The sequence below is a fragment of the Danio rerio genome, chromosome 23, assembly GCF_049306965.1.
Source record: "Danio rerio strain Tuebingen ecotype United States chromosome 23, GRCz12tu, whole genome shotgun sequence".
Taxonomy (NCBI): Eukaryota; Metazoa; Chordata; class Actinopteri; order Cypriniformes; family Danionidae; genus Danio; species Danio rerio.
In genome coordinates this window covers 4583946-4611770 of record NC_133198.1, presented here as the reverse complement: position 1 = coordinate 4611770, position 27825 = coordinate 4583946, and the positions used below count along the sequence as shown (strand labels likewise).

General features: G+C 40.0%; 2 protein-coding genes across 8 annotated transcripts in view; both read right to left on the bottom strand.

Annotated features, from left to right (window-relative positions):
* The window catches only part of zgc:113278, an 852580-nt gene that overhangs the window by 466379 nt on the left and 358376 nt on the right, over positions 1–27825 (bottom strand). The window lies entirely within an intron of this gene.
* Positions 1–27825, bottom strand: part of iqsec1a (IQ motif and Sec7 domain ArfGEF 1a) — a 127511-nt gene that overhangs the window by 75646 nt on the left and 24040 nt on the right. The window contains exons 1-3 of one of the 6 annotated variants that reach the window (NM_001386599.1): positions 26910–27226; positions 19836–19922; positions 6770–10872 (exon numbers count right to left, since the gene is read on the bottom strand). The exons of 1 other annotated variant lie outside the window; for it this stretch is intronic. In NM_001386599.1, the coding sequence (NP_001373528.1) occupies positions 10809–10872; positions 19836–19922; positions 26910–27058 (300 nt within the window). In that variant the 5' untranslated portion in view covers positions 27059–27226 and the 3' untranslated portion in view covers positions 6770–10808. Of the gene's footprint in view, positions 1–443; positions 895–6769; positions 10873–19835; positions 19923–26909; positions 27227–27825 lie in introns of those variants that run through there. 4 more of the 6 variants (NM_001386597.1, NM_001386595.1, XM_073937936.1 and 1 more) reach the window with 4 other exon arrangements.

The following is a 27825-nucleotide window of genomic DNA, read 5'->3' as shown; positions in this document are numbered from 1 at the left end:
TTTTTGTTCATTGCACCAATGCGTGCATCGTATTTTAGACTTACACAGAATATTCAATGAGAAAATATGTAGGGCGGGACCACCCATTGGGAATTGAATGAACGATGAAAAGTGAGCATTCTGCACCCGCATGGACTCGGGAACGAATGAAAGCTGACAGAGGATCATGACCGCCCTCCTCAAACACCAATGACACCTACATGTACACTTCACACTGGCACAGAGAATGCCATCCTGATAGTATTCATAACCTTCACACCAGTAAAGCTCATCATGTTAAATAACTGCCTGGACAGATTGTAGATCAAGATATTAGACTGATCTCAACGCCAACTGGATAACCAGTAACCCACATGGCCAAGGTGACATTAGCGGAGAAGTCTGACTATGAAACCTGTCAGGTGCCAAACGTTGGTCATTTTCTGCAGACCACTCGCACTTACCTTTTGAAGAGCGCGCTGTTAGGCTGCAGGCACAAAAACTGCCAGTAATCCAAACACAGAGCTTTGAATCTGGACATTTTGAAAGGTGAAGGCTCCGTCACGTGGAAGAAAGATCAAGCTTCATTTTTCACCTGAGAGACGGGAGCCGGAGCCCGATGCAGCAGAGATGGCACTGCCGAAATGAGTGTGAAGATCCAAACACACATGACGCTCTAGCAATCCAGTGGCAATGGAGAACCCAAAGCATCCTCAAAGACGAATGAGGAGGAGGTCGGGCGTTCAGCCTCTCGATAAGGAAACCAGGTCAGTCAGAGATCTGCATCAGAGGATGGAATCTCTCACACACTCCTCGATGGGTAACTTCCAATCTCTTCCTGCAGGATTTTCCTCGACTGTTCCCTGCGAGTGTGCTTCTTCCACCGCATCCATCAAGAGATCCCCACCTATATATGCTGAATGCCGGTTGCCTGGCAACAACATCACTACTGAACTTGCAAATGGTTTGCTGACAATCCTCTGGTGGTCGGGCTGTCGGAGGGGAGGGACTCCCTCGTGCTCAGGAGTATGATGTCATGTGCAAACCGCTTTAATTCTGCTCACGTGAAGAGCAGAGCAGCGTTTCACTTCATTTCAGTTATTAAAGCTCAAGTTCCTCCCGAATGACCGTTATCGCTGGGGCAGAATCGATGCGCTGCTTTCTTTGTATTTGGTGTGACTGACATTTGATGAGGCATTTTAGAAGCCAGTAGATGTGAATTTGATTAAGCTGAAATATTGGACAAAAACGTTTGTGGCATTTCAGTTATATGAAGAAAAGAGAACAGAATCATCACTTCCTGATAAACTACCAAAGTTTTCTGCAGTAGGAGACGCCACTCTGGGCCTTTTTCTTATGTAATAAATGACTTGCACCTTAGAATAGGGATGGCTGACGTGAAACTGATGTTTCGACACAGTGTCGAGATCCCGAAGCGCAAGTGTTTCGAAACACTGCATCGAAGCATGATCCGAAGCACCCAAGTCACGTGACTTAAGTGTTTCGAAACACCTAGTCACGTGACTAAAGCGATTTAAAGTATCGATCAGCTTAGAAGCATTTCGAGACCTGGCGAATCCTCATTTGGCTGGCAAAGGTCAAGAAATAACCTCTGTCTCGTATGGCCTAGAGGACTGTGTGTGTGTGTGTGCAAATTGATCTTATGAATAGCATGATGTTTTGGGTTCGAATCCCGACTTGTACAAATACTCTGAAATCATGGTTTTATGTATTTTAATCATGTTTCTGTTTTGTGTAGCCTAAATATGATACAGCTGCTGATACGCCATCAATATAGCATCATTTTTGTAACACTGTAAAACAATAATAAATATTTTTACAGTATGGTTGGGTTTAGGGTTTGGGTAGACATTGATAAAATACAATAAATGGGAAATTTAATGAATAATATAAATAATTCTTGATAACTTCAGGCCACAGTTTTTGATCTACCAAAAACCCTGTTTTAAGACCAAAACAAGACATTTATTCACAAATTGTTTATTCGGATATCAGACCAATGTTGAAACAAAACGATACAAGAGCAAAGCATAACCAACTGGTATTAAAGCATTTCAAAACAACTGTGACAGCCTGGCTTCGACACTTACTATCCCGGAATGGAAGTCTAATACCTTAATCACTGTACTTCGTTACTTGAAGGGTTACGCATACAAAGTAGGGTTTAATTCCTCAATTTGTGCAACTGTTCTTTGCTGAAGCAGTTTCAGTGCAATACATAAAAAATGACCACTAGATGTCACTGTAGAGTGAGGTTTCTAAACGTTCCGAAGCTTCGACACATTTGCTTCGACTGTTTCAGTGTTTCACAAAGCCTCGCTTTGCCCACCACTACCTCAGAAGATGAAGCCGGAACGTAATATTCAAACATAAGATCAGGCTTCCAGAGTTCTCACATTCTATCCCCTATCCCTAAACTCGAACCTCACAGGAAACAACTGCTATTTTACATTTTCAAAATACCTTTTCCCCATGGGGATCAAAACCATGTCCCCATGTGGCCAAAATTTACTGGTTTTCCTATACTTGTGGGGACATTTGATCCCCAAAACATGAAGAACGCAAGGTACACACACAGAGAGAGAGAGAGAAAGAGAGATGCACTAGCAGATTATCAAAAATAATAGACCCTTTTCACATTTCCGGGTTTCTCAGTAGCGGAAGTCATCATAGTTGGGATTACTTAGAGCGCAGAGATTAGGACAATTGGTGGTGCTAACTCCACACAGAAAGGCTGACTGACCCAATTAGGGCTCAAACCAGCGACCTTCTTGCTGTGAGGTGATCGTGCTACACATTGCGCCACCGTGACACTCTACTTTCTTTTCAAATGTGTAAAAAGAAATCTTTTATAATTGTGAATGGTGCAGAACTCTTCCATGATGTTATTCAACCGCAGCGTTTTGTGTTGTGTGAAGAAGATGTGTCATCGCTCATCCGTTGTCTTTATCAGTTGTAAAATGATGAGAATCACACTAATAATAGCGCTTAACATCGTGACAGAACATGAATATGCTTAAATGAAGGTGTAAACTGGACTGTCAAGCCACAACAATGCTCATCAGAAAATGGTGGAAAATCCAGAGCATCTCTCTAGCTGAAGATCAATCCACACAACATACAAGCTATTGCTTAAAACAGAGATGGAGTAGTGTGTCGCAACATACTTTTAATTCTTTGATAGGGGTGTCACGATTTCGATTTTTAATCGAAATCGATCGAAATTTATGCTCAATTTCGATTATCGAATCAAAAAATAGAATCGTCGATGCTGCCACGCCCCCATGTCAAGTCAGCTTGGCTTGCCAAGCGGGAAAAAAATTGGCTTGTTGAAGTGCTTGTTAAACTGCAGAAGCAGGAGACCCGTCGACAGAAACCCTCTCCTCTTTCAATGAAGTCGCCGGTGTGTCAGCATTTTGGATTTCCAGTGAGTTATGTTGACAACGTTCATGTTGTCGACAAAAAAAACACAGTTTTGCAAGCTCTGCTATGTACGTATTATGTACGGTTCATCCGATAGACAACACCGGCATCACGATCCTCCGCCCGCCCCGTTGCAAATCCGCTCGCGGAAAATGCACATCACGTGACCACACAGACACAGACGCACACACAGCCATGCGCTCGAGACAGCAGGTCCAGGCAGTCAGAGGACTGCTTCAATCTTTCACTCACTTGTACTTAATCATTTTAGCGAACACCTCAGATACTGTTGGCTGATTCCTGTTGGTTGTGCGTCTTTTTTACCGACGCCATTATAACGACACAGATCACTGCCTATTCACGAGTCCCGCAGAAAAAGTGATTGACAGGTGGTAATAATGTGTGTATCTTGCCTTTATTCATTTACTGTATGATTTATTTATGGGTAAAACAAAGACCATGCAGGTCAGGTAGTTTAAACGGTAGGCTACAAATAATTAATTGGTCATTAATTAATAAATTAATTATTCATAATCGAAAATCGAATCGTGCCTTTAGAATCGAAAATGTAATGGAAGCGAGGATTTGGAGGATCGTGACACCCTTATTGTTTGATGTAATGTGTTAAAACAGACACTCTATCCCTCACTGCTCTTGACTGAAGGACTTTTGTAGCTATAATTAAAGCTTTTTCTTACAGTGAAGATGCTTAAAGCACAGTTTGATGTCAGAATTTTTAGCCCTCCTGAATTATGAGCGACCCCTTTCCCCCAAATTCTGTTTAATGGAAAGAAGATTTATTTTCAACCCATTTTTAAACATAACAGTTTTAATAACTCATTTATAATAACTGATTTATTTATCTTTGCTATGATGACAGCACATTATATTTCACTAGATATTTTTCAAGATACTAGTTTTCAGCTTAAAGTGCGATTCAAAGGCTTAACTAGGGTAATAAGGCAAGTCACTGTATAACAGAAGTCTCTTCTGTAGACAATCAAAAAAATATATTTCTTAAGGGGGCTAATAATATTGAGCTATTAAAATAGGTTTCAAAATATTTAAACTTGCTTTTATTCTAGCCAAAATAAAACAAACTGTCACAATCTCCAGCGATCATAACTCCATAGATCGCTGGATCTCACTCACAATAACTTTTGGACTACAATTCCGCCATTTCTGGACTACATGTTCATTCATGCACTCCGGTCACACTCACACATGCTTTCTCATCTAGACTAATCACTCGCACAACCTGAGGATTGTAAGAGACTGATTGCACACACCATTTAAGCCACACACTCACCCATTCAGTTGACCGAGTCTTGTTTACTGTAAGTAGCACTACAACGCGGTTCCTAGTCTTGTTATCCTGTGTACCGACCTTAGCCTTGTTAGCCTCCCTGTCTAAGTCTGCTGCCTGTCTTACGACCCCTTGCATGTTACTTCGACTACGATTCTGGATTGTCCTCACACACCTGTTTGCACCCGTATTGACCATTGCTTGACTAAGAATAAACCTGCTTTTGGATCCAAACTCCAGTTGTATGTGTCATTCCCCGTTGTTACACAAACCTTTAAAAAAAACAAAGCCTTTCTCCAGAAGAAAAATGTATTATAGGAAATACTGTGAAAGATTCCTCTGTTAAACATCATTTGGGAAATATTTATATATAAAAAAATTCACAATAATTTAAGGGCAAATAATTTTGACTTTTTGAAGGATTATCAGTTGATTACAATTATGACCAAAATAATCGTGATTATGATTTTTTCCATAATCGAGCAGCCCTAAATTCATCTGTAGTGCATGTGTTTAGACTGTGGGGCAAACCGGTGCACTCCACACAGAAATGCCAACTGGCCCTGCCAGGACTCAAACCAGTGACTTTCTTTCTGTGAAGCAACAGTGCTAACCACTAAGCCACCATGCTGCTATTTGGACTAGAAACAAGACAAAAAAAAAAAAATAGCCGACAGCTAGCTCTCTGCAACTCTCACATGGTCACCCACTGAAGCTAAGCAGGGCTGAGCCTGGTCAGTACCTGGATGGGAGACCACATGGGAAAGCTAGGTTGCTGCCGGAAGTGCTGTTAGTGAGGCCAGCAGGGGGCGCCCAACCTGCGGTTTGTGTGGGTCCTAATGCCCCAGTATAGTGACGGGGACTCTATACTGCTCAGTGAGCGCTAGAGGTGTGAACCTATACTGGTCTCACGGTTCGGTTCGGTTACGATTATCGTTCAATTCGATATCTCGATGCTTTTCAATACAGTGTTATATTTTGGGGGGAGGCTATAACAAGCTGTCTGTCTAAACACACAGCACCACACTGTCTCTCATTCAAACACATACACAAACATAGACAGCACCAAAGAAAGAAACAAACACACGCACGCACACACACGCACGCACTTAAGCCCTCACAACAGGAAGAGCTCGCGCTGAGCGGAGCAGAAAAACGGAAAAAACGAAAAAAAAGAAGCACTTTTCCGACGGTGCCTGGCTGAGAGCTCCTCTCAGCGCGAGCTCTGCCAGCTAAACAAATATTGCGAGGGCTTAAACGGAGCAGTGCTCGTTATATCGAGCGAAAAAAATAAAAAGACAGCTGTGAAACATAACCAGCTTTGTCTTTTTGTAGGAAACACACTTTAGATCTTTTTAGGGTAAGAGGTTTTTGAGTTATTGCCGTCTATAACTGAAAGTGTGTCAGGAATTTTGAAAACAAAACCAACTGAACCGCATTCCTTTCTGGCGCCCCCCTGGATATACAGCGCCCTTAGCATTTGCCTTTGGTGCCTATGCAACGGGCCGGCCCTGAGTGGGCTGAGTGTTGTAAATACTCACGCTCACCTCCCTCGCGACAGAGCGCACAGGAGATAAATGACGTCAGTACATAATAACCGGTTATGATTATTACTGAACCGATACCTTATTGTCCGCGTCTGCATCGCGGTGCACCGAAGAAACAATCAATTTTGACACCCCTAGTGAGCGCCGTCTTTCGGAAGAGATGTTTAACCGAGGTCCCGACTCTCTGTGGTCGTTAAAAATCCCAGGATGTAATTCGAAAAAGAGTAGGGGTTTAACCCGGGCATCCTGGCCAAATCTGCCCAAAGGCCTCTGTCCATCATGGCTTCCTAACCCTCCCCATATCATAATTGGCTTCATCCCACTGTCTCCTCTCCGCCAATCAGCTGGTGTTTGGTGTGCGGTCTGGTGCAAAAATGGCTGCCGTCGCGTCATCCATGATGGATGATGAGATTCCACCCCCCCCCCCCCCCCATTGTTTAAAGCGCATTGAGTGCCCAGAAAAGTGTCCTGAACTACTAACAATGCTACTAGTGTCAAGATGGCGCCAGTGTTTGCGGCCTGCCGTCTGAACCCTCTACAGTTGTTTTTAAGATTAATCTTAGTTTTATTTTTTGTGGCTCAACATTCTGAGGCTCTGTTGGTCTATGATCGCCAAACGCTCTTGAACATTAGAAATGGTATGGTAAACCGGCTGATCAGCGAGCCGAGTGGATCCTGCACCTACAATCACCCTGCTTCACTGTCATTACCAGCTCACCTATGCCGGCTTCCATGCATCCTCTTTCGGAGAAGACGCCGCAGAAAACGTGGTAAACGCGGTGGTTTGTTAATTAGTCTTAAAGTGCGTTTGTCGGATGCAGGGATGAACTGCAGGGCTCGTTTCTCCTCGGACCTCATACCGGATTTTTACAGGATTATTCCTTACCGCACATCTGATCCCCCGATCCAGTGCTTGGTTTCTGTTTTTCCAACCTCTTGTGAAGCAAGCACGCGGATTTGTTCGCCGCGTTGTCGAAGGCGAGGAGTGGATTTAAGTAATCTTTGCCAGCTACGACGAATACCACGGGAAAACGATCACCACCAGGTACCTACAAGATTAACTTTGGTCAATGTAAGATCCGTTTTGAATAAGACATTCATATTAAATGACTTTTTCACTGCCAGAGATTTGGATTTCTTATTTCTGACTGAAACATGGGCAGTTGATGGGGACCTTAGTCCAATCTCTGAACTTGTCCCAGTAAACTGCACTTATTTTAATAATCCGAGGCGCTCTGGCAGAGGGGGAGGTCTTGCGTCGATTTTTAAAAAAACATTTAATCGCCAGCCCGTGCGTGCTGATGCTTTCTCCAGCTTTGAGCTACAGATGTTTCAGATAAATGAACGCTCAGGACCTGTCCTATGTGCATTAATTTATCGACCTCCTAGGTCTACTAAAGACTTTATTAAACAGTTTGGGGACTTGTTGAGCAGTATTTTACCTAGATATGATAATATTTTAATTTTGGGTGATTTTAATGTTCATGTTTGCTGCCCAAAAGACAATTTAGCTAAGGATTTCTTAAATCTTATTGACTCTTTTAATTTGACACAGCATGTGCAAGGGCCCACTCACAACCAGGGGCACACATTGGATTGTGTTTTGACATATGGTCTATCAATCTGCAATGTTGCATTAGACGATATGGCATTTACAGACCATAAAGCAGTCACTTTTGAGATCACTTTTACCCATAAAATAAGCAACTCTCCTATTGTTTTCAGGCGATTTCGTAGATTTAATGTTTCTTCTATTGATCTGTTTAAAGATTTGTACATTAATGAACAACATACAACTATGCTAGAGGACCCTCCCTCTTATATGGATGTTGACCAGTTACTGGAATTGTTCAATTGCTCTTTTTCTTCAATCTTAGACTTTGTTGCCCCCGAAAAAACTAGAACTGTTAAGCCTAGATCAGAGCCTTGGCTAAATGAGACAACTCGGGCATCTAGACAGGCCTGCAGAAAGGCTGAACGCAAGTGGAAGAGAGATAAACTGCAGGTGTCATATGAGATCTTTAAGGAATCTCTCTCTAATTATCAGCGTTCTATGAAGGAGGCTAAGAGGAAATATTTTTCTGAATTAATCAGTACTCATCAAAATAAGGCTGATGTTTTATTCTCCTGCATAAGTTCTGTGATTAACCCTGGGTCTAATGTTGTTATGGAGGAGTCATGCGATACATGTGAAGCTTTTTTAAACTTCTTTACGGAGAAGATTTCTTCAATTAGGTCTGGGATTGCTAGCTTTGATATTGTTTTTCCGGAACCGGATGTGTCCCCTGCTGCACTTGTTAGTTTCACACCTGTCTCTCTTCTATCTCTGACTGATACAGTAGGCAAGATCAAACTTAGCAGCTATCCATTGGATATTTTTCCATCAAAGTTTTTTAAGCAAGCCTTTGAGATTATTGGCCCTAGTATTTTATCCATTATAAATAGGAGTCTTGTTTCTGGTGTGGTGCCTTCTCAGTTGAAACATGCCGTCGTGCAACCTCTCTTGAAAAAGCCTAGTTTGGATAAATCTGTGTTGTCCAATTTTAGACCTATTTCTAAGCTACCCTTTTTATCTAAGATTTTGGAGAAAACAGTTTTAACACAACTGCAGAGCTATCTGGAGCTCAACAGTATTCATGAAGTTTTTCAATCGGGTTTTAAGGCATATCACAGTACTGAGTCTGCACTACTACGTGTGTTGAATGACATTCTGTTATTTAGGGACTCGGGGCACTCTGTGATCCTTATGCTTCTTGACCTTACTGCAGCTTTTGACACTATAGATCACGAAATCCTTATTTCTCGTCTTGAGAGATTAGTGGGCATTCAGGGCTCTGCCCTTAAGTGGTTTAGATCTTATTTGTCAGACAGAAGCTTTTGCGTTAATGTTGGTCAGACTTTTTCATCCTCCAGACCCCTGACATGTGGAGTTCCACAAGGGTCTATACTTGGACCTATTTTATTTTCTTTATATACTGTATTTTACCTTTAGGATCAATTTTTCGTAAATATGGGGTGGCTTTTCATTTTTATGCTGATGACACTCAGATTTATGTCCCTTTTAAAAGTAGGGATAAAAAGGAGCTTGACTCCCTTATGAGATGCCTAGTCGAGGTTAAGAGCTGGCTTTCGTCAAATTTTTTAAATTTCAATGAAGAAAAAACTGAGCTGGTCTGGTTTGGCGATCCTAACCCTCTGCATTTATCAGGTTTTGGTGAGCTTTCCACTTATCAAAAACCTGTTGTTAGAAACCTAGGATTTCAATTCGACAGTGATCTGAAATTTAACAAACAAGTAAATACAGTTGTTAAATCCAGTTTTTACCATTTACGACTTGTGGCAAAAGTAAAGTCGTTTCTCTCTTTTAATGACCTTGAGAAGGTGATCCATGCTTTTATTCTGGGAAGACTTGACTATTGTAATTCTCTGTATGTGGGTATTAGTCAAAATGCCCTAAACAGATTGCAATTAGTACAGAATGCAGCTGCGAGACTTCTGACAGGGACTCGCAAGTTTGAGCACATATCCCCAGTTCTTTCCTCTCTGGGCTGGCTGCCTGTTAGGTCGAGAATTGATTTTAAACTATTGATCTTTGTTTTTAAATCCTTAAACAATCTGGCACCATCATACTTATCAGACCTGCTACACGTATACAATCCTGGTAGGTCACTGAGGTCTTCTGATGAATTTATTCTATCTGTACCAAGGTCCCGGTGTAAGCGAAGTGGGGATCGGGCTTTTGCTGTTGTCGCCCCAAAACTCTGGAACGGGCTTCCGCCCCACATCAGACACGCTCCAACTCTACCTGTTTTTAAAAAGCGTTTGAAACACCATCTTTGTTCCTTAGTATTTGAGCCTTTTTAATGTTGAGGGATTTGCCTTATGTTTAAATTGTTATTTATGTGATGTAGATTTCATGTTTAGTATTGATTGTGTTCAGCACTTTGGGCAACGTTGTGTTGTAAAAAATGTGCTATATAAATAAACTAAACTAAACTAAACTAAACTTTATAAATGTAAGGAATTATTATTATTATTATTAGTGAGGAAAAAACGCACAGTCCCACAAATGTTAAATGCCAAAGAAAAAGAGTGCAGAGAGCGTCAAAAACAAACATTTTTTATTTAAATCTTGTTACACATTCAGGACAGTATGATACTGAAATCAGGGCAAAGCAAATACAGCTGTGATACAGTAACTGACATTTAAATAAATATTGCTTTTCATGTCATGCATCGCTCTGAGTACTTAATGAAACGGTTCTTTCTCCACTCGTCAAAATACACTCAGCTCTTTGCTTTAGAGGTACACGTTGCACTCAAGTGCATTAATAAATTCTAGCACTACACTTGTGCTCTTCCAGAACTTATAAATGATCTACTGATTTCCATTTGTTGTACGTGTGGATGCAGCAGCACACGCTGATGTGTATTCCCCAGAGAAACGCCTCAGGAGATGGACGGACGGAGGCATGTGGAAGAGGGAGAGAGAGGACAGATCCTTGGCTGGATGGGATGGGATGTTATTCCTGCTATCTTGAAGGGCTGCTGCTTCCAGACGGAGGACAGCAGAACTGATGCAGCACATTATCATCCCTGTGAGAGAAGCACACTATAAGAAGAGCAACTCCAGACCAGTGCTGCTGCTGGCCCAAAACACTTGTACAATTGTGCTCATACAAAGCTGTTTAACATCAGAGAGAATAGTAAAGGGGTGCGTTTCCCAAAACCAGTGTTAGGTCACAAGTAGGGGGGGTGCGATTAACCAAAATTCAATTCAAAATTAAAACAACACAGAAACAGCAGGAACCGTTTCCACTGAGAGGTACAGTATGGTACAGTACGGGCCACCTTTGTCAGGCTTGCGTTTCCACTACCTAAAGGGTACCCTTTTGGTGGTCGTGGTGTATGACAAAGTTTCAGTCAACGTCATTTTTACTTGAGGAAATGTCCCAGTAAAGCTGTACAGGTTGTTTACATATCATATGAGAAGCACTTCTCACAAAACAGATGCTTTACACACATAAATACTTGTGTGTAAATGTTCATTACTAACCTTTCTATGAACATGAGTTGATTATAACTGCAGATCAATGACATTGGAAATAACCTACTGTAACATCTGCAATTATATCAAATAAATAAATAAATGAACATATATGAACACATGCAGACCCCTACAGTCTCCGATATGCTACCGCTTACAGAAAAACTACACAGAGCAGACATTTAGTTCTTGTTTGGGCTCAAAAACAACACGAAATATAGCCTACAGTCAGTGCAAACCTCTCATGTGTGTCTGTAGTCTTCAGCAGCACATGTAGCCTGTTAGAGAGTCATTCCATCATTCTGAGTTCATAATAGTGATAATAGTTAAACATGGCAGTTTGTTCATGTTTTATGTTGCAGAAGCATCATTTGCTGCTGTTTTTTTTTTCCACCTTCTCTTTTGTTTTTTCCATTCCAAGCTCATTCTGGAAATGTAGTCCCGCGGGCGTTTCTGAAGACCACGATTTATGTGGGCGGAGGTACGTATGGCCGCATTTAGTTTTCGAGAGAATGATACGGGGCGGTGTGACGCTGCTCCTCCTCTTTGCGCTCGCCGGCTGACGGCTCACCTCCGTGTGGAGGGCTTTCCCGCCGCAACCAGTTTGTTTGCTTAGCTCGCAGTGTTACGTCAGCGGAGCGGAGGCCCGGAGGAGGAAGAGGAGCCGGCCACGGCGACGACCGGGATCGAGTCCGGGGAAGAGCGATTCCAGAAATCAGGTAAGATGAAAAACAGAATCCAAAAAATAAAAGCGAACAAGTTAGCGACGGGGCGAGAAAGCAGCGAGATCTGAAAACACGGTCAAAATCGGACGAAGGCTTTTGTTTTTTTTTTTTTGGACTGCTTTTGCAAATCGTCGCTTGGGTTTAGGGAAGGCGGAGGAGGGGGGCAGCTGGGTCGGATCGTTCAGTCATTCAGTCAGTCAGTCGGACGGACGGTCACTCTACGCACGGTCGCCTCCCGAGAGGCATTCGAGACGCGAAAAAGCGCAGCACAGCGGCCTCTAGCGGATTCGTGAAAACAAAAACTGCTCCTCTTCTTCGCGCTCGCCGGCTGACGGCTCACCTCCGTGTGGAGGGCTTTCCCACCGCAACCAGTTTGTCCGCTTAGCTCGCAGTGTTACGTCAGCGAAGCGGAGGCCCTGAGGAGGAAGAGGAGCCGGCCACGCCGACGACCGGGATCGAGTCCGGGGAAGAGCGATTCCAGAATTCAGATAAGATGAAAAACAGAATCCAAAAAATAAAAGCGAACGAGTTCGCAACGGGGCGAGAAAGCAGCGAGATCTGAAAACACGGTCAAAATCGGACGAAGGCTTTTGCTTTTTTTTTGGACGGCTTTTGTAAATCGTCACTTGGGTTTAGGGAAGGAGGACGAGGGGGGCAGCTGGGTCGGATCATTCAGTCAGTCAGTCGGACAGACGGTCACTCTACGCACGGTCGCCTCCCGAGAGGCATTCGAGACGCGAAAAAGCGCAGCACAGCGGCCTCTAGCGGATTCGTGAAAACAAAAACTACTCCTCTTCTTCGCGCTCGCCGGCTGACGGCTCACCTCCGTGTGGAGGGCTTTCCCACCGCAACCAGTTTGTCCGCTTAGCTCGCAGTGTTACGTCGGCGGAGCGGAGGCCCTGAGGAGGAAGAGGAGCCGGCCACGCCGACGACCGGGATCGAGTGCGGGGAAGAGCGATTCCAGAATTCAGATAAGATGAAAAACAGAATCCAAAAAATAAAAGCGAACAAGTTAGCGACGGGGCGAGAAAGCAGCGAGATCTGAAAACACGGTCAAAATCGGATGAGGGCTTTTGCTTTTTTTTTGGACGGCTTTTGTAAATCGTCACTTGGGTTTAGGGAAGGAGGAGGAGGGGGGCAGCTGGGTCGGATCGTTCAGTCATTCAGTCAGTCAGTCGGACGGACGGTCACTCTACGGACGGTCGCCTCCGGCGGCTTTTCATGCGAGAACAGCGCGGGTGCGAATGGTGCACGCTCCCGAGAGGCGTTCGAGACGCGAAAAAGCACAGCACAGCGGCCTCTAGCGGATTCGTGAAAACAAAAACTGCTCGAATACGTACCTCCCAGGACCTATTTCGCATTCCAAAATACCGGTAAATTCTGACATCATTAACCAGAAATGAGCTCTAAATGGCTGCGCTTGTGTTTGTAAACATTTGACTACATCACAAACTCTGTGGATGGAGCAGTATTGTGAACAACTTCAATTAAAACATATAGAGAAACGCTTTCGCATGTCGAGATGTACATGATATGTGTGTGTGCTCACGGGCTGTTTTATGGCCACACGCAAAGCTTGAAGGTAAACAAACAACTGCTTATCATAAGCATCTTATTGACAATTAATTACACAGTTGACATTGAGATGAATATATAAACGTTATCTGATTAATTTCTAGCAGCTAAATGTGTCTGGGGAAAAAATGACAGGCTTTTATTGTCATAAACCGCACGGACGTGAATGCATCTGATTGGCTAAAGCAGACGTCTCACGTCAGCACGTTCTAGACGTGCACGCGCTCTTTCCGGCAATCTTCCTTCTGCGTTCACACAGAGCAGCATTCCAGAAAATTGCCGGTAATCTTACAACTTCTCTTTGCGGAAAATAGCCAGAACGAATTTACCGGTATTTTCAAAAAGGGCCTGTTCACACATACACACCTTTCCGAAAAATTGCTGGTCGTTTTCCGGAAAGGTGTGTGTGTGTGAAAGGGGCTAATGTCATTACGGGGTATTGTTTGTAGAATTTAGAGAAATTTTGGAATAAGTCTGTAACATATTCCATGTGAACTAGCATGGTTCATACAATGGATCTGCGACATTATAGAAGTTTATTCTAAAAGTTTACAGTTTGGTCGTACGGCACTGCAAAAAGGGGCCGGAAAAAACAAGATGATGTTGATAAATGTTGATTAAGCAAGCAATAGCTCTATATTTCTGTACAGAGAGGTCACTTTCTGATCTTCAATTGGTCTCACACAGTCACGTGATGCGATTTCACAGGTCAGAGTTCACCAAGCTTGAACTAGCAGCTGAATGTAAAATTTGTCACACAAGTTTTCAGTCTGCCTCATTCGCATACATGAGAATGGAAGCCAATGTGGTGAAAAGTGCTGTGTGACCGCAGCTTTACAGTACGTTGCTGTTTGGGAAACGCACCTCAGAGCAAATCTATACACATGACAAGAAAAGACAGAAATGACAGATTTGTGTTTTACCCATGTGGCGGTATTAAATGGAGGCACTTGGCATATGGTTCAAAGACTGGACGTCCATTTTTGTATTCTGCATTCAATTTTATTTAATTTTTAATACTGTTTATTAAATGCAAGTATGGTGTCTATAAACGTTTTTGAATTAAATGTTAAATTCAGTTCAGTTCTAGCAATTTATGTACAATATTACATTTTATTATGTGTTAAATGATAATAAACTTTATAAACAAATCAGTGAATATGTGACATTTTGCTGTATAAACTTTGCTACACTGAATGACATCATTAGCGAGTGTCTTCTGTAAATGACGGTGGATCATATACACTGTAAAAAAAAAACCTAATTTTACAGAAAATATCCTCAAATTTTTTACAGTAATTTTTTGTCATTTCACATTATATTCAAAACGTAGTAAAATGACAACCAATCTCTCTAAATTAACCGTTTGACTTTCATTTTAGGTACTTTATTATTAAAGACAAATTACTGACATTTGTGTTTTTTATACAGGGAAATTACAGTATTATTTATACAGTATTTTTTCTGTTATTTTAAATTATATTCAAAAGTTCGTAAAAATTACAAACAATATCTGTAAATTAACGGCTTGAATGTTATTTTATGTACTATATAAGTAATGACAATTTACAGCAATTTGTCTGTTTTTTTACAAAAAAAATTGACGTATTATTTACAGTGTTTTTTCCTGTTTTTTAAGTACATTTAAAATTACGTAAAATTAAAGTAATAAATTGTAATTACTTGCTCTGTAAAAAAATAAAAATAAATCGTAAAAAAAAGGTCAAATGACTGGCAGCTACGGCTGCCAAACAAAAACCATAAAATTAAGGTAAAATTTCTTTGTTGAAAAAAAGTGCAAAAAATAATAAATCTACAGATATTTTCATTAAAATGTTTACAGAGAAACACTGTAATTTTAAAGACTTTTCCTAGATTATTACGATCAAATCCATTTAATAAAGTAACACGCTAAGAGCGCTCACATACACCTGTTCCAGATTCCGCTGATTGCACACACACAGTCGGAGGATCGTTATGAACTGATTACATTCACTTTAAAAGCAGCACAGACGCACGCACCAATTGCTTAGTCTTGTTATACTGCTACTGTGAACATTATGACGCGGTTCTCTTCTTTTGCCTTGCTTTGTTTGTTAATTGTTTAAGTTGTTTGCTGCCAGGACTGATCATTTGCTTGTTAATTGACCATGACTCTGGATTCACTGCATACATCTGTATGCAGTTTGCCCCTGTGTTGACTCTCTTGCCTGACCATCTCTGTGTAATAAACCTGCATTTGAATCTGCACTTCTTTGTCAGCGTCCCCTCCACGTTACAGTTCCCTTTCATTTAAGATTTGGAACTGAATCATTTCATACAACTTAAACCTCTACATGTTTTAAAGTAATACTATTCAATAAAATGTAATGTTATAGTTGTGAGAATTTGAATCAGTTGTATCTCGTTTGATGTTTTTTCCAAACTTTTTTGATCCAAAATAAAACTGTTAAATTACGACCAAGAGCATGTCTTGGCATTTTATTAAAGGCGTTTAATTGTAAAAAAAAAATTTAAATAACATTGTTTTTTCTTGAACTTTTAGTGCAGTCACTTTATTGATGGTGTTCGATCATAATAATCTAGGAAAAGTCTGTAAAATAACAGTGTTTCTCTGTAAAACTCTTATTGTGTTACTTTATTAAATGGATTTGATCGTAATAATCTAGGAAAAGTCTGTAAAATAACAGTGTTTCTCTGTAAATATTTTAATGAAAATATCTGTAGATTTATTATTTTTTGCACTTTATTTAAACAAAGAAATTTTACCGTAATTTTATGGTTTTTGTTTGGCAGCCGTAGCTGCCAGTCATTTGACCTTTTTTTAATGATTTATTTTTTTACAGTGTACAGTACAGTGCTGTATGAACCCCTTGCAGCAGAATCATGTGAATAATTGTAAACAAAATGATGTTTTTTTATTTATTACTACTACTTATACAACAACAACAACAATAATAATAATAATAATACTAATAATAGTGTAATAAACTGTCAAGCATATTGTGACAAACTTCCAGCAGACTCTGATAATAATGTTTGTCTGTGAAAGCAGTGAGGTGTACAGTAAGGAAAAGCAGGTATGGTGACACACAGAGCTCTCCAGCAACTACAACGCTGGACTCAATAGGAGTGAGAACAGCTTGTTTTGACAGGCAGCAGTTCAGCACAGCACGGCGCAACATTAACTCCATGCCATTGTGATTATGTTTTGGCTCATACTTGGGTCAGTTCTGCCACCACTAAGTGTGCCTGTCCAACTGTAAGCCGAATGAAAATATGCCAAGCACACAGCACATGTTCAATAATTTAACATGTCATAATTAACTTGCAGAATATCATTGGGACTTATATTTAATTATTATATAAACTTCTTTTATGAATATTCTGATTGTTGTATTGGCAGATGATTGACCAAGTGATGAAGACAAATGACTTTATGATTTAATTTAATCATTTAATGATTTATTTTCACACGTTAATTTAATTGTATTGGACTATTACAATAAAGCTCTATTTGTTAACATCAACTACTCAAACTACAAAAGCTTTTAATTAATCATGGATAATGTCAATTGCTTAGTTAATGCCTAATAACATATTAAAAGTTGCAATCGTTTGAATAAACACAGTTGATAACTAATAACATTTATTTTTTGTCGAACATTAACACAGTATCTGTAATAAATGCATTTATTTCTCAATGATGATTTTAATGCTCTTACCAAAATTTCCTAATGATCAATTTACTAATTAATCGCAACAACAGCAGAAATCTAAATGTGTGTTATTATGTGTGTTGCAATTTTCATAATGTGTTTATGAAATTCCAGTTCATGTGAATAACAAGACATTCAGGCGACAGAAACATCTTTCTAAGGCACATCCTGTACCTACATTGACCACTCAACTGGGAATCAGATCAACAGGCCACATTCACACTGTCTACCACTAATGTACAACACTCACTCACTTTCCTTCAGTTAAGTCTCTGCTTTATCAGGGGTTACCACAGTGGAATGACCCGCCAACTACTCTGGCTTATACTTTCTGGTGATTTTATTTTTTCATTCATTCATTTTCTTGTCGGCTTAGTCTCTTTATTAATCTGGGGTCACCACGGGCTGAATGAACCGCCAACTTATCCAGCCCGTTTTTACGCAGCGGAGGCCCTTCCAGCCGCAACCCATCTCTGGGAAAGATTTTATTTTTTATTATTCATTCATTCATAAATGTCAGCTTAGTCCCTTTATTAATCCGGGATTGCCACAGCGGAATGAACGGCCAACTTATCCAGCAAGTTTTTACACAGTGGATGCTCTTCCAGCCGCAACCCATCTCTGGGAAACATCCACACACACACATTCACACACACACTCATACACTACGGACAATTTAGCCTACTCAATTCACCTGTACCGCATGTCTTTAGACTGTGGGGGAAACCGGAGCACCCGGAGGAAACCCACGCGAATGCAGGGAGAACATGCTAACTCCACACAGAAACGCCAACTTAGCCGAGGCTCAAACCAGCGTCCTTCTTGAGGCGACAGCACTACCTACTGTCCCACTGCTTCGCCCATTTTTTTGTTATTCGAAAAAAAAAATAACCTAATCTAACTAATTTTTTAATTTTGCTTTTCAGTTTTTCACTGTGAAAATAAATTTTTATTTTTTCTTTATAAAATTCAAAAACGAAAATCAAAAACCGCATTGAATTTTCGTTTTTTTATTTTAAACGAAAATCAAAAAAAGACTCGTTTTTCGTTTTTTAAATAATATCTAAAATGAAAATCCAATGACCAAAAGACACACTGACCGTTTATACTGTGTTCATTTACTAACACAGTTCTCACGGCGTCAAGGCGTCAAAGGCGCAAAGCACATTAAGAGGACGACCTTAAGAATAAACGCCCGATCTGTACAACCAGCCTAAGTTGTTGTCACATAAGAGAGACACATAAGCAGATGCTCAGACTTCGATTTAAGATTAATAAGTGGATTTCAGAAGATTAACACTGTTTAATTGTTCAGCTAATGAATAACAACTTATTTTGATGGTCTGTTTGTTGAATTTAAGTCACACTGCATCTACATGCAAACTAATTCTCAATAGATTATAAGTAGACTGTGAGGGTTGGGGTTAGGGTTAGTGTAAATTGACATGTACAGAACTTGCAAAGTTTCTTATAGTAAGTTAAATGTCTGTTGAAGGAGCAATATTAACAGATATTAAGCAGACAGTCTACTAATCCTCAAATGGACCGTCAGTAAAGTGTTACCACAACTTAATAACAACATTGTAAATTTAAATTTCACACAAACTTTAGGAAACTTTCCACCTAAATGTTGCTCTCAAGATGTCAGTTTAACGCTTCAATGACAATATTCTTAGCCACGCCCCTCTTACTGCTAGTTTGCTATGATGATGTGCAAAAGAAAGCCCCGCCCCTAATCAATATTCAGTTTCAGTTAAAAATCCTGGAACTTATCTTTACATCTGAACAAAAGCTGAAAAAAGCTTTGCTAAATCACGGCTGGACAGCCTAACAGAACAGAAGCAAGCGAAAATTTCGTCTCATGAACTGGATTTTCAATAAACAACAAAATCATTCGCGGAAAATGTACAGTTTAAAAGATTTGGTGTGACATATTCACACACACAAACACACATCAATTGAAAATAATGAGCTAGTCCGGCTCTAATGCTAATTGAAATGTCGTCAAAGTATCCAAATAACATTTCTTTTCTACCATTAAAGAAAATAACCATAAAAATTTAAAATTGCTACTTCATATTCAGTACATGACCAACTGTACTATAGACATCCCCTTAAAATACACTATAGCGGGATGAGTAATTACAATGTTCTTGTAAATGTATGTACATTTATTTTTCAACATACTTAAATTTCCTGTGCAAAATACACAAACTTTGGTGCCATGTGCATTATTTATGTTGTGTGTGAAGTGTAATTTGTGTATTTTATGTGTAAAGCACTTCCTTTTGTTGGACTTCCCACATGTTCCAATGACAATAAAGATATTCTATTCTATTCTATTCTATTCTATTCTATTCTATTCTATTCTATTCTATTCTATTCTATTATTAATAATAATAATAATAATTAAACAATGGAGCCAGTGGAAGTTAGCACAGAACATAACGTAAGTTGTAACAGAGTGAGTTTTTGCTTTCGAGCGCCTCTTACCTGCACTCAGAGAGAGGAGCAGGTACAGCTAGCTGCTTAGAGAGCAACGGCGCAGGACAGCAGTACTGGTGCAAAGCATTTACATACCTACGACACAAGGAGAAACAAACACGTCAAACACCTGTCTACAAACACACTTCAGCTTCCTAATGTCCTGTTGGCCACTGCTGCGTTAACTCAGACTCCTTTAAAAAACGTCTTGCTGAGACAGAATCTGATTAGTCAGGTGGCAATTTAGGGCAGAAGAATTTCAAATGAATTCCTATTGGAAACATCATATTGTTAAATGCTATTGCTCTCGTCATTTGAGACGCTAAGCTAACAGACAGTTTGCTGTGATGTTTTCAGGTGTTTGTGATTGATATCGATGAGGAAAATGACAGGTGAAGATGTGGGTTCATTTCTCCATGAGTAAGCAGGTCTTTATGTAACGCTGCACCAGACTGCCATCAAACGCACAACGCCGCTGCTTCAAGACACACAATTTCATACACTTGGAGTTAAAACATCAACATAACAGTGTGAGTGCACGTCAAACACAATTGCTTCTCATAGCTGTCTGCAGACTACACACAGACACACACAGACTTGTTCCTATATCTCTACTCTCATAGATAGGGGTGTAACGATTTATCGTTGTACGATTTATTGCGATGCCAAAATGTCACAATATGCATCAAGGTATTATGACGATTTTATTACGATATGACGTCCGTTTTCTCTTGTTAGTTGAGCTGTTTGCACGTGAGCTACGTTCCACCTGCTGTCGCACGCGAGTTCAGATTGCAGCAGCAGTAATGTTAGCAGACCAAGATGAGTGGAGTTGAAATAGAGGATGTCCCATCCTCTCAAAATCAGACGTCTGGCAACATTTCGGTTGTACAGTCATTGCTTTAGACTCGTCCTCGACACGCATACTGGGTCAAACATAGCCTAAGTTTTAAAGTCTTCACAGTGATTTACATACTTTGCACAGCGACATAGATACCTCCTCATGGTGTTGAAAGAGTCACATATTTATAAGCAGGGGCGTAGCACCAAATTCTGGGCCCTGTACCCTCTCAATGTCAGTGGGCCCCCTACACATTTGTTTAAAATTATTTGAATATAAACATGCACACGTACATCTCAGAGATGTCTATTTGACGTCTGCATTCACATCTGCAAGACATCTACAAGATGTTTCCTATCAGATGTGAAATAGACTTCTATTAGACATCTTTAAGATGTTTGCGATTCAGAATGTGTGTAAAACTGACATCATACAGACGTCTGCCAGACGTTTGTATACAGCAGGTGCTTTCCAGATCGAGAGATCTTTAACAGACATCTTGCAGACGTATACAGACACAAAATATCTAATACAAAATATCTAATACAATTCATACCATTAAAAGGGATAAATTAAGTATATAATTTCTTATATTAGTATTACTTAATTGTTTAGATTTTTAAAAGGCACATTAACTTCTTTCACATTTACACATGGATCGATAATTGCAATAATTTGACCATAAACAGCTGAAAAAATTTATTGGAAATAAAAATTCATTCTCTGTCACAAGGGGGCGCTTTAGGAGCGCTGAAATATTACGGTTTGCCTAGTAATGACTGTACACAAATCAGCATTATATGCGACCAAAATATTTTGAAATAAATAATGACATTGACATCAATTGGAGGGGCCAATTAATTCGAAGTAGGCTACAAAAAAATTCGAGCCCTGCATTAGCAGCAGCTGTCTGGAGTTGACTATGTTAACTTTAATTAGATGTAGTTTCATAATAAGCAAACTCAGTTCACCTTTTGAAAAGAAAGCAGTCATCAGCTGCTTCCCCTCATTCTGCCTCCTTTCTTTTTCCTTCCTGTCTTTCTTTTTTTGAAAGCCCGATTTGGGTTTTTTGTGCCGCATGATCAGGCTCTAGACTCACTGCGTTACTTGTTTGCCGCCGGCTGCCGTCTATGGGCAGACTAAACCATTTCGGGGGGGGGTACTGTTATCCATATATTTTGAAATAAATAATGACATTGACATCAATTGGAGGGGCCAATTAATTCGAAGTAGGCTACAAAAAAAAATAATAATAAAAAATTTGTGGAATTTCAAAGGGCCCTCTCCCTAGACGTGGCCCTGGGTAGTCAGGTCCACTTTTCCCCCCACTACCACGCCCATGTTTATAAGGTACAACTCGCCCTAAAATATCATTCTGTCTTCATATAATGATGTATTGGCGGCCGCAAAATCACACATGACGTGAGCTGACCGTGAGCTGTTACTACAGAGGGCGGGTGCGTCTGCTTCAGTGAACAGAACCTGCAGGTTGTGACTAACAGGTAATAAAGTAGTAAACAACATTCAGTTTGTGGAACAGAGTGATCATTCAGGAGCCGCGTTTGAAGTATGAACAGCAGTGGAAATGAAACCGAAAGCGTGCACATTAATTAAACAATCATATCGCATTTTAGAGTTATGATTATGACGAGCATGAACTCTTTTGAGTACAGAGGTACACAAAAATGCACGTCAACATGATACACTTGATAGCGCCGACATCAGCGACGCCGAAGAAATAGTAAACCTGCCTAAACTGCTGAAAAGAGCCACGACTGTCCTGTGTAATGAAAAGACGGCCACCCTGTCACTCATCATGCCCAACAAGCCTTAAGCTCTTACTGTTATATTCAATTGAATAGAATTTATTTTTTTTTTTGCACCTTCACTTAAATTGTTCCTTAATTTTGTCTCTGTCATTTCAATAATATTTTATAAGAAGTTTTTAAATTGTTTTATTTTCCAGAGAGAGGCCTGTTTAATTTATTTTCTTAAAGAAGGTTCAGTTTAACAAGTTGAAACAAAAGAAATACATAAAAATAGTTTACTTGGTAATTAAAGTTTTTTTTTTAAATAAAATTGGCATTTCAGTTTAATTTTACATTTTTATTCCAAATATCGTGATACATATCGAATCGTGAACATTATATCGTGATACACATTGTATCGTGAGCTGAGTGTATCGTTACACCCCTACTCAAAGACATACTGATGTTTCAATATACAAACAGTATATAGTATCCCCTTACCCCTGACTCCAACCCTCACCGACAACAATCTGCATTTTATAATTTTCAAAATGATTCATTCTGTCTGATTTATAAGCATGTTTACCTATGGTAAACAAAATGTTGGTCCCCATAGGATTTTAGGTCCTCACCAGGATATATAAACAAGTAGACACACACACACACACTTCTACAGCTATCTTTATGAGGACTTTCTATAGACATTTTCATTTGTGTACTGTAGACTGTATGATACTCTGTGCCTCTCCCCCAACCCTACCCCTAAACCCAACTCGCACGAGAAACATTTTCAATATACTTACTTTCTGGATGATTTATGAGCTGTTTTCCTCATGGGGACCAAAAAATGTCCCCACAAGGTCCAAAAATACTAGTTTCTCTATACTTAGAGACATTTGGTCCCTACAATGTGAAGAATACAAAGTACACACACGTACATGCTTCATAATATTTATATAATATATATCAATGGAATCATCTTGTCTACCTATTTCTAAACTGCCATATCTAATAGCAAATAAATGAAATGAAAATGTGTGTTGCCGTACCATAAAATAATCAAAAAATGTCTTTCTTCACATGAAACATGTCTACAAGGTGTCCACTACGCCGTTTAAGGCTGTATTTAAACTGACTTTGAAATGTCCTGTTGGTCACTGTCAAGCTCGAGTGGTTTACATGTTAAGTCAATGCAAAGGCGCGAATAGACATCCTGCAGTGCGATACGCGCGAATGAGGCAGGAGTTGCGCGAGTTAAACAGTTTTGCAGGATTGACGAGCTTAACACGTGTATCTGAACTTTAGCGAACATTTGCACTGCGTTAACCAATCAGGAGCTTGCTCTTGTGGGGGCTTGATTTTTAAAGCATTAAAGCTGAGATACAACCTGAAAGACGACAATACAGCACTTACCATGACAATCATTAGCACTATTAATGGTTTATTTTACAGACTTATAATATGCTGTTGTTCTATTGGAGTTTTCATTTCACAATGGACGCCATCTAGTGGCTGTTTCTCAAATTGCACTAGAGTGTCGCCTCTTGGTGATTCTCTGCTCTTAGTTATGGCGTAGCGCCTGTTGTTGGTGTCCAAGGGAAAAACTCCTCCTGCTGACACCGACAACAGTTCATCAAGCTGGGCTCGACTCATTCAGAAGCACCGCTGAAAGCCTCTATCATCCAGGTTAAGTTTCTGCTCGGATAATCTCGTTGATCACCGGCTGCAGCGGTGCTTCATGTCGAACGCACCTTTTGTTTGTTGTGAATACGCGCCCTCTAGTGGCCACAGTTCCTTAATGAGCCTTTAAAGAATCTGAATTTCCCACCAAAATAAACACACAATGGACTCCCTGACATTCAAACCCAGGCAAAGAAATAGTCAATTTACAGTTACACATGATGTTTCCTCAACACACTTCATTTATAGTCAACTGTTTTAGCAGTTTCATTAGTCTTAATATTGATGATTACACTGATGTAGATGACTTACAGTTTTTCTCTATTGGTTTGGCTCATTTCTTGAAACAGGAATCTGCTTGTTAAATGTGACGTCACACGAAGCGGCTTCCGGGTCCAAGCATTCTATTCAAATGTATGGGGAGACTCATGAAGTGATAAATATAATCGTTTACAAAGCGATTTAATACTTTCGAAAATCACGATTGCAATATATATGTCCATGCCTAATATCCGATGGCCAGAATGTGATTCATTTTTTTTATAAATTGTTCAAATTTTGGTATTTGTGATGCAGCAAGTCCAGAGATTGTTGTGTACACTATGACTTTATATAAAATTCACTTTAATGTGTGATATGAATTGAAAGTGATCATAAACAAAGAATTTCTCAACTCAAATGAGTGGCGGCTTTGACCCGGAAACAGTATTACATACGTCACCAACACGTCATCACTTAACAAGCGGACTACATCTTCAAAACAACACTGACAAACCTCCAAACCACTTGGCAATTGTTCACAACAGACTTGAATTTCTCATTCATTTCATCAAATTGCAAAATGTCTAAGTGCATCTTTGCTAATGATTAAGTACAGGTAGCCGACATTAAGCTCAATTTCCAGGTGAATAGATCTAGTTGATCTAAACTGATTGTTGATTCTTAGTTAAATAGTTGTTCTCTCCAAAATATGTCAGCGTGATGTAAATGACTTACAGTTTTTCTCTGTTGGTTTGGCTCATTTCTTGTACAGGAATTACATTCTCAAAACAAGATTGACAAACCTCCAAACCACTTGGCAATTGTTCACAACAGACCTGATTTTCTCATTCATTTCATCAAATTGCAAAATAGTAGCGACATTTAGCACAATTTCCAGGTGAATAGATCTAGTTGATCTAAACTGATTGTTGATTCTCAGTTAAATAGTTGTTCTCTCCAAAATATGTCAGCGTCATTTCATTGTATGTCATCACATGTGCAATAGTCTGTTCAGTTGTCAAAATCAGCGGTGCTAAAGTCAAACGCACCCTTTGTTTGTTGTGAATACTCGCCCTCTAGTGGCCACAATTCCTTAATGAGCCTTTAAAGAATCTGAATTTTCCACCAAAATAAACACACAATGGACTCCCTGACATTCAAACCCAGGCAAAGAAATAGTCAATTTACAGTTGCACATGATGTTTCTTCAACACACTTCATTTATAGTCAACTATTTCAGCAGTTCAGTTTTCATTTGTCGTAATATTGATGATCACACTGATGTAAATGACTTACAGTTTTTCTCTATTGGTTTGGCTCATTTCTTGTACAGGAATTACATTCTCAAAACAACACTGACAAACCTCCAAACCACTTGGCAATTGTTCGCAACAGACCTGATTTTCTCATTCATTTCATCAAATTGCAAAATAAGTACATCTTTGCTAATGATTAAGTACAGGTAGCCGACATTTAGCACAATTTCCAAATGAATAAATGTAGTTGATCTAAACTGATTGTTGTTTCTCTGTCAAATGGTTGTTCTCTCCAAAATATGTCAGCGTCATTTCATTGTCAAAATCAGCGGTGCTTCATGTCGAACGCACCTTTTGTTTGTAGTGAATACTCGCCCTCTAGTGGCCACAATTCCTTATTGAGCCTTTAAAAAATATGAATTTTCCACCAAAATAAACACACAATGGACTCCCTGACATTCAAACCCAGGCAAAGAAATAGTCAATTTACACTTCATTTATAGTGAACTATTTCAGCAGTACAGTTTGTCGTAATATTGATGATTACACTGATGTAAACGACTTAAGTACACATGTGATGTGGTCACAGGACAACTACGTTGCTACTGGAAATGTTTATCAGTCCACTCTTCAGAAGCGAAAAAGATAACAGCGCACAGTACACACTGTCCATACAAACAGGCAACCGATCATTCTTATCAAGCCACATTCATCACCGAAGCGTCCTATAAAGTGCACAAATCCCCCAAAGACCATAAACAACCCCCGACATGTCCTTCAGATTAACCTCGGTCACCTTGGGAGGGTCAAATCTCCAATAAACACAAGCAAACGCATCTCTTTTGCTGTCTTTCAGATGCTCTTTTCGGGCTTTATATGCTGATAAATGCAGGAAGATACAAAATAAACAGCAAAACGTCAGCCAGACATTACAAATGGAGGACGAACGCGTTCACACGTCAGTTTCTAACAGCACATTGTGCTCCGAGCATGTGACTGTGAAATTGCGTCATAAGTGCCAGAGCAAAACACACACACAAACACGCACAGAGGGTCACAGCTCCTCATGATTTCGCACAAATAATCAAAAAACATTCAGATCAGCAGAGAAAACCGTGCTATTATTACACTGTCATTACCACAGCAGCACATCCTGCTCTCAGTATGACATCTAATGCATCTTGTAAACAGCAGACAGACTCCCCATGGAAAACACACACACACATGCACACTAAAGCACACGCCTCGGCGCGTCAACCCAGGTAAAGCCACGTGCAGATCAGCGTCAGATACTCACATCATGCTGAGTCTGTGTGCCATGTCTGCAGGTCTGTGTGCTGGTGCGCTCTGAGCGTGCTCACAATCAAACTGCGCTGCTCTCCTGGCCTGTGATGATGTCACATGGGCAGCGCACACTTCTTCGGCAGCAGCTCGAAGCAAGACCATCGCAATGCGGAGACGCGCACATTATCATGATGGAGAAATAAAGACCAGGGCAGTCTAGAAATGCCGATGAGCAACTGTGTTTGTTATGTGTGCATGTGTATGTGTCTTAAAGATGTACTCTGACTCCTCCGTCTGCTGGTTTTAGTACAGTCCGCAGTCAGGGCGGCTGATTGGCCCGCAGGTCTCCATGGAAACAGGAGGAGAGAGAGAGAGAGAAAGAGTTCCCATCACGCACGCAATAGTACATCAGCATCAGCAGCCAGAGGTCAGGAAGAGAGAATTTATTACTGCTCCCAGAAATGAAATGAGGTAAAACGGCCATTAAATGAATCATATGCAAATGTGTGCAAATGTTGGGGAAATTTGGGATGGAAAAAAACGTGACTGAAAATGTTAAATGATGCTAGCAAGCTCCTTTTAAAATGATGGTTTATATTGTTTCTTATTAATTCAGGGTAAAATACAGATCAATCACATATGATTGTTGATTATCCAGCACCTGCCCACTTCCGTTAGATAGCAAACATATTGCGAGAGCTATACTGTAGTGAACATGCCTGTGTTATACTGGACAATCTGTTTAATAACACTAGACTGGAGTCCAGGGTCATTGTGGAAAATATTTGGGATTACTGAATGAATGAATGAATGAATGAATGAATGAATGAACGACAAAGAAATAAACATGAATGAATGAATGAATGACTAAACGAACAAACAAACTAATTTGTTAAGTAATTAATTCATTAATTACCGAATGAACAAAC